Source organism: Seriola dumerili, unplaced genomic scaffold, assembly GCF_002260705.1.
Source record: "Seriola dumerili isolate Sdu_G_001 unplaced genomic scaffold, Sdu_1.0 BDQW01005112.1, whole genome shotgun sequence".
Taxonomy (NCBI): Eukaryota; Metazoa; Chordata; class Actinopteri; order Carangiformes; family Carangidae; genus Seriola; species Seriola dumerili.
In genome coordinates, this window is record NW_019179367.1 from 68,884 (window position 1) to 76,333 (window position 7,450).

Here is a 7,450-nt window from a genome sequence, read left to right on the forward strand (position 1 = left end):
GGCATTTATAGGTGTGTGTGTGTGTGTGTGTGTGTGTGTGTGTGTGTGTGTGTGTGTGTGTGTGTGTGTCTGCTCCTAAGGGGGGAGGGGCACAGAGGTGGCAGCCTCTGGGAAGAAGTAAAACTGATCCTCGGGTTGTTGTTGTGTGGATCTGTGATTGTGTTTTTAAAGCGTATTATGAAGCAGCGTTCACTCTTTCATCCCCGTGCGTCGTCTCGCCGCGGCGTTCCTGGTTTAAGCGGGTTCTTTTGACAGTAGGAAAGTGGCTTTATAAAGGATTTATAAATGCTTTATCATCAGATTATTAATTCTGTTGTTAACACTTTAGAAATCATAAACCAACATGTTATAACAGGTTTCAGACACTGATGCAGGATCACTATTTGGCAAGATCGAGTTACTGCTGATTACTCATTAATCTGACTTGGATCAATTATAAACCGGTATGTTCACACGGTCACAGGTGAACACACAGATATAAACCCCCGCAGACTGGGAGCAGTCCAGCCTCTGTATACCAGGGGGCTGTGGGAGGAGGCCGGGAGCACCTGAACAGGTAAGTAACCTGTCGCCAGGTTGGAACCCAGAACCTTCCTGCTGTGAGGCGACACTGATCCCCACTTCAACCTGAAGTCCTCTCTATTTCATCCTTTTCTCTCACGCTCTCAGATAATCACCACAATATATATAATATCATTATCATATCACACATATATAAACACACACTCTGGTGACACACTGAGGACGACGAGGTGAAACCTTCATCATTCACTCACCATCTTGGCGGCTTGAGCTTCTCCCTCCGCCTGGATGATCTTCTGTCTCTGGTCCTGTTTGGCCTTCTCCACATAAAACTGAGCTCGCTGCGCCTCCTGCTGGGCTGGAGAGGAACACACACACACACACAGGTGTCATTATCATTCACTTTAAGAGACAGATGTTATGCCCCCCCCCCCCATCATGTGACCAAACTCCGGTTCTTCTGTCATGTGTCGAGCTGCAGCTGTTTTTAACTGATTCATCTGTTCTTACGATAGATAATAAAAACAAACAAAACTAATGATCTTAATCTTCAAGTTCCTGTTTTAGTTCAACCTCGAATCAAAACTCCAGAGATTTTCACTTTACTATGAGACAGAAGCTGAAAGCAGTTTCACTTTCACATCAACTCCTTCCAAACCTTTGTGTTTCACCTCGTCATGTTCAGAGCTGCAGATTCAGAACCAGCTCCACCTCAGCTAATTATACAAGTCACTCAGTGAAGATTCAGGATGATAAGCAGACCTGAAAACACACTGGAAACCATGACAACGTAACAACTGCTCGTTCTTCTGGGTAAAACTCCTCAGCTCTGAACATCTGGCTCTCGTCCTTGTGTCTCCACAGTAAACTCACAACAACTTCTCCAAACGTTAACCTCAGAATAAAACAGGAATGTAGAAGTGAGTGTCGCGTCTCTGTACGTCACTCACAAACAGAATCGATCCATAAACACGCAGAGAGAGAAAACGGCGATGCTCCAGACAAACGGTAAAACTCCCAGAGTTCCTCACTGCGACAGAAGAAAGCGCCGATTCTCCAGTCTAACGTGAAAAAACTGAACGACTCCGACTCAAACCCTCGCAGAGTTAAGACGCTCTGAAGACAGTGTGATATCCGGGAGCGTACATGATCAGTCCTCCTGAAGAAGACCATGACGTATGGCTGAAAGCTCCGGGGGAGTCTAACAGCTGATGGGGGTTAGGGTTAGGTGGGGACGCACCGACTTGCTTGGACTCCACGGCGGCCGTGTACTCCCGGCTGAAGCTGAGCTCGGTGATGGCCACGTCGTCCAGGATGATGTTGAAGTCTTTGGCCCGATCAAACAGCTCCCTGCGGATCAGCATGGACACCTGGAGGGGGGGGGGCATCAGTACATCGGTAACTATGGTGATCACACAGGTCTGCAGAGCTTTTCAGTGACACGCTAACACCCTCAGTGAATAATCCCATATCTAACCACAGCTGGTCACGGGTCGGACGTGATCGACGCTCTAGTCAACGTCAGGAAAAACTCAAACAGGAAGTGACTTCTGGGACCAGCTTCACAGAGACACGTCAGACTGGTCTGTGGTGCCGGACTGTTTCACCTTATTAAAGACCCACTAACCCCGAGACCTTATTCCCAGGCTAACTCAGGTAACAAGACCAGTGTTACCATGGTAACAATCACCCAACAACAAAAAACAGAAAAACATGGCTCATAATTTGTGGTTTGCTAAAGTTCTTAGAAAGATTTTTTAGAGCTTTTTCTTCCAAATCAGATTTTTCTTTTTCATGTTTCTCTCTTCGCTGAATTTTCAAAGTAAAACGTCCTGTAACTGTTGAATTCTTCCTAACGACAAACATGTTCTGCTGAACGGAGCTGAGCGACTCCTCTGACTCTCAGGTGACGGACCGATCACACTGTTTGCAGAGATGTTGTTTGATTCATTACTGAAGAGAGGAAACCTGCAGACACGACTCAGGGCTGAAGAAACCCACTGCTGCCTCCTCTGCATCTTTTTTCTGATTCATCTGACGACGTGAACGTTTGCTTCATAAAACGGCAGAAGACAGTGAAAACCAAAAGATGTTTCATTTACAATCTGAAAACATTCACAGTAGAGAAGAGCCGCTCGAGCTTTGGTTCGTTATGTACATTATCTAAACAGCTGATTAATTATCTGTCCATCAACTAAAGGACAAAAGGTTTCAGCTTCTCTAGAATCTCACATCAGCGAAGAAGAACAAACATTTTCTTTTCTGTAAAGACTTACGTGTGTGTGTGTGTGTGTGTGTGTGTGTGTACCTGCGCTCTCTGTGTGATGAGCTGTGAGGCGTTGAATTTGGCCACCACGCTCTTCAGCACCTCGTTGACGATGGAGGGCAGCACGCGCTCGTCGTAGTCCTGTCCCAGTTGCTGGTAGAGGACGGGCAGGTTGGACGCCAGCGGCCGGGACAGAACTCGCAGCGTGAGGTTCACCATCTGAAGGTCTGAGGGCGGAGCCAGAGAGGAAGGGAGGAGTCAGGCTGTAGGTCAGACGCCCGGTTCATTCTGAATATTCACTCTGCATTAAAGTCATCCAAAATATAAGGACAGTATTTACATCTCCTGATGTTCGTTATTCATGTTTTTCAGTCGATCGACTAATCGATCAACCGACTGATCACTGACGCGCTCGTCAAGTGTTTTTACCGTCCGTGAACAAAGACGCCAAGGTGACGAGGCACCAAAAAACCAAACGACAAACCTTAATCTTTAGTGATAGTTTGACTTGTTGCAGAGTGGGGGGGGTTTCCCTCCCTCGGCCACTCCCAGGCCCCTGGGAGGAAGCACACCCCATCACCCAACCTGAACCCCCCCAGCGGGCGTCACGCCTGTTCATGTGTCTATTTCTATATTTTAGAATACTAAAAGTAGAAAAAGAGAAATACTAGTTGGTTACAGTCATTTTTAATATTGTATTAATGGATGTTAAGCGGGAGTTGATTGAGGGAGTCGCACAGAATCTCTGAAATGTTTTTCTTTAGTAAGAGGAAAAAGTTCAGGCATTTGCAGCAGTGAGAGATTTTACAGCAGTAACATTCTACTGTTTCCATGGAGACCGTCGATTTGCTGCCATTAGATAGATAGATACTTTATTTATCCACTAGGAGAAATTCATGAATAAGTTTGTGCAGCTGGTCCCAGACGTTTAGAAAACTAACTCAAATTCTGAACATTAACAAAGTAAATAGTATTTATTAGTATTTACTACAATAAACTCAGACATGTGCATTAACATGTTAAACAGATAAAGATCAGAGCAGAGCCATTAATTAAACAGCTGGATGTTTTAGTGTCAGCTGGTCCACAGGTGCCTTCACAGGCAGAACAAGCTCATGTAAAAAGGGATTGTTCTGTTGAACCAGGCATTTCAAGAGGAAAATAATCCGTATGAATCACACAGTTAAACTGTAATCAGAAGTGAAGCCACTCCAGGAAGAGGAACAGGTACTGAGCTTTAACTCTTTAACTCTCCATGTCACAGTGAAGACAGAGTCAGAGGTGTCTTTAGTTTTCTCCTTAGTTTGGTCTCAAAGGCGTTTTGTGTTTTTAAAGAAACCTTAACTTAGACTTTAAGGAAAATCTGAAGGTGTTTTGTGTGAACGGCTCCAGGTTCCTGCGTCCGTCTGCGCCTCACCTTTGCTCCCGGTGAGCGAGGAGATCTTTCTGGGTCGGGCTCGGATGTCGTAGATGATGGGATACTGGAACCAGGGTATCCTGAAGACAACGACACAGAATCAGTGGAGGAGGAGGAGGAGGAGGAGGAGGAGGAGGAAGGTTTCGGTTTCCTGCAGCTGCATGAATGAGTAGCTTTACAGAGTTTGTTTCCTGCCGCCTGAGCTTTTCATATGAAGTCATGCTCGCCCTCTATTTCTCCTGCCCGCTCTCAAACAAAGGTACAAAACATGACATGACATATTTCCCTCCTTTATATGACAGAACACGAGCTCAGGACCAGGACTGGTCCCAGTGATCCTGGTCCAAACCCGATCCTGTACGTGTTCCCGTGTGACAGTGATAAAACTGTAATTTACTGACAAATTAACAATTATTCATCAGAATTACCAAGTGTGTGAAAGCTAGCACTGCTGATGAAAGGTGGTGTTGCCGTGGTAACAGTATGGATTGGGGGGGGCCTCCTACCTGAAGTGGAGTCCCTCTGCGAGCACCGTGTCCATCTGCATCCCTCCGATCCTGTTGAAGATGATCGCTCTCTGTCCTCCTTCAACTGCAGAGAGGAGACAGACCGTCCTTCACCTCAGCACTGACGCCACGACTCAGACTCATTCAAACTCACCAGAGCAGAAGTTTCCTCCGACTCATGAAGTTACAGTTTCAGAGGATTTATAAACACCAACTAAACAAGTGTCTATCATCTAATCTCTGGATTCATCTCTGCCCCTCATTCGTGCTTTTAGGGAAAGAGGAAAAAAATATCAATAATTGGTCTGAAAACAGAAACTGTTGTGGACCCTCTGTAAACGTCTCCTGATGATGTAACAGAAAATCATTTTGAAGGAGCAACTACCCGATGAAAAGTTCACATGCACCTTTTTCTTCTTACTTTTTTAAAGTTCCTGTCAAAACTCAGACAAAAAAATATATAATTTATTCTACAAGTGGCTAAAATTCAGAAAAGTATTGCACCTTTTTATTTCCCCATTAATAAAATTACCTGTTACTGTCTCCTTTTACTAACAACTACTACTTTCTGATGCTGGGTCCAGAGCTGCGCTTCAAACTGCTTTAATCACCAGACTTCCTGATGCTAGTTCAGATTCTATGGCTCCAATGACATGAAACTATTTCGTCAGTGTTTAGATGATCCATAGAAAATGAATTACTCAGTTTTGTTGTAGTTGTATGCAGAATTGTATGTATGCAAAAACATGCCGCACTGGGTATATCACATGTTGTTGACTTCAAAGGGCGTCCAAACTTTTGCACAGTTCATTAACATGTGAAGACTTATATTTAATGTCTGGGTTGATTTTACTTCTCTTCAAATATTAAACAAATTAGTAATCTTTTGTGATAAACTGAAAGTCAGGCGAATCAATTAAACCCTGATCATTCTGTAGCTGAAGCTCGTCAAGTCTGAGAATTGTTTTCATTTTATTTTCTGTTTCATGTCACAGTAAAGTGCTTCTCTGGATCTGTGTGACAGACGTCTACATGGAAAACCGCACGGCAGACGACAGTACCTGTGTACGTGGCTTCCTTCACTCCATAAGCCAGAGCTCCGGCACCAATCAGCAGTTTGACACCGAGTCCTGCACCCCGAGGTCCTGATGACATCCTGCCTGCTATCTGCCGCAGCTGCTGCAGAAAACCCTGGAACACAAACACAGATTATGATAAGAGACAGTGCTGGATTTCGGGATTTAAATCAACATGGTTCTGCTTCAAACTGAGCCTCAGTGGTTGAAATGTTTTACACAGACACGACACTGACTGACCTTCACACTGGATGGTAACCATGTTGAAGGTTTACACCTCCCAACAATTTAGCAAGGACGTTATCTAGCCACAAAAACATTCCACATGTGTGCAGGCCAAACTCCATTACAAAATGAATAGTTTTAAAGTTTGCTGGCACATCAACAAATTAAATCACTTGGTTGGACTTAATTGATTTTATGTTTTCACTTTATGAAATTTAATCTTAAATTCGGTTTACAGTAAATCCACGTAGCGGTAGTAGTTAGATAGAAGATTACAATTTTGTATTTGTTTGCTTGTAGTTCCCGGATGTTAACCGCCGTGTAAACTGCATGAGTAACATTGGTAGATCTAGACGCAACTATTAGCATAACTGTTGTTTTCATAACAATCTAAGCTGCTGGGTGTGCTGTGTGTACGCCGAATTGAAGATAAGAACCTTCAAACGTCTAAAAGGTTTAAAATTATTATTTATATAAGGTGAAAACACGTGCTGCCAAGTGGTAAAGATTAAGTTGAAAGATTTTTAAACGAAACCTGGGATCTGTGCTTACGAAGCTGAACGTAACTTCTAGACTAACTTAAATATTCCTACTGAGCAACATTAATTAGATTAACCGAACCCTCCGCCGTTAGCATCTGTCCTTATCTTTACCTACAGGCTAATTAAATGTAACTTAGCTAACGTCAGTTAACTGATGTGAGCTAGCTTAGAGCAGATTCAGCCTGACTCACGTGGATTTTAAAAATGCTCTATGTCACGAGCCGGGGTTCAAAGAGCGGGAAACAAATTAACAATTCACCTGAGCTGAAGGCAAAAAAGTGACCTACATTAACTTTAAAAGCATTAAACTCACTTACCCCGGGATCTTTATTAGCCATGCTCGTCCTCTCTCCGCCTGTTAGACAACCAAGTGAAGAGGAGGGCCAAGGTCACGGGTGATGACGTACTTCCGTGTGCGCGCAAGGCAACTTGGGAAATGAAGGATTTAGTAGCGTCGAGTTGTTTGACGGAAAAAGAAACAGAAGTTCATTATATTATATTATATTATATTATTTATTTTCTTCTTCTATCTACTATCTACTAAAACCTTATACTTTCATTATTATATTAAAAATACAGGAATTTATCAGTAGTTCTTTTTCTTAAATTAACAAAACAGGTGAAAATTTTTAATGAAAAAAAATGGCATTTACTTTCCTGCCGTCTTTCACTAACGTAATGTACCCTTTCTCCTAATTCCTTCCTTCCTTCCTTCCTTCCTGCACAGCACAGCTCCTTAAATCACATCAGCACCGATTGGATAAAAACAGCTGTTTTTTCAGTGGAGTTTGGTGCAGTGGCTTTCAGTGATGTTCAATCTGCTTTGGACACATTTCACTGGTGAGTCAGTCAACATGAGGGTAAATAAACAATGACATAAAAAAAGGGTAAGGAAA

At 43.3% G+C, this 7,450-nt stretch overlaps 1 protein-coding gene across 1 annotated transcript in view; it reads right to left on the reverse strand.

Moving 5' to 3' along the window:
* Positions 1-6,943, reverse strand: part of LOC111239854 (prohibitin-2-like) — a 13,512-nt gene extending 6,569 nt beyond the window's left edge. Inside the window, exons 1-7 of the mRNA XM_022769771.1 lie at positions 6,872-6,943; positions 5,773-5,902; positions 4,712-4,796; positions 4,206-4,285; positions 2,831-3,015; positions 1,763-1,892; positions 777-880 (exon numbers count right to left, since the gene is read on the reverse strand). Coding sequence (XP_022625492.1) covers positions 777-880; positions 1,763-1,892; positions 2,831-3,015; positions 4,206-4,285; positions 4,712-4,796; positions 5,773-5,902; positions 6,872-6,892 — 735 coding nt within the window. The 5' untranslated portion in view covers positions 6,893-6,943. The remainder of the gene's footprint in view (positions 1-776; positions 881-1,762; positions 1,893-2,830; positions 3,016-4,205; positions 4,286-4,711; positions 4,797-5,772; positions 5,903-6,871) is intronic.
* Positions 6,944-7,450: the final 507 nt, after the last annotated feature.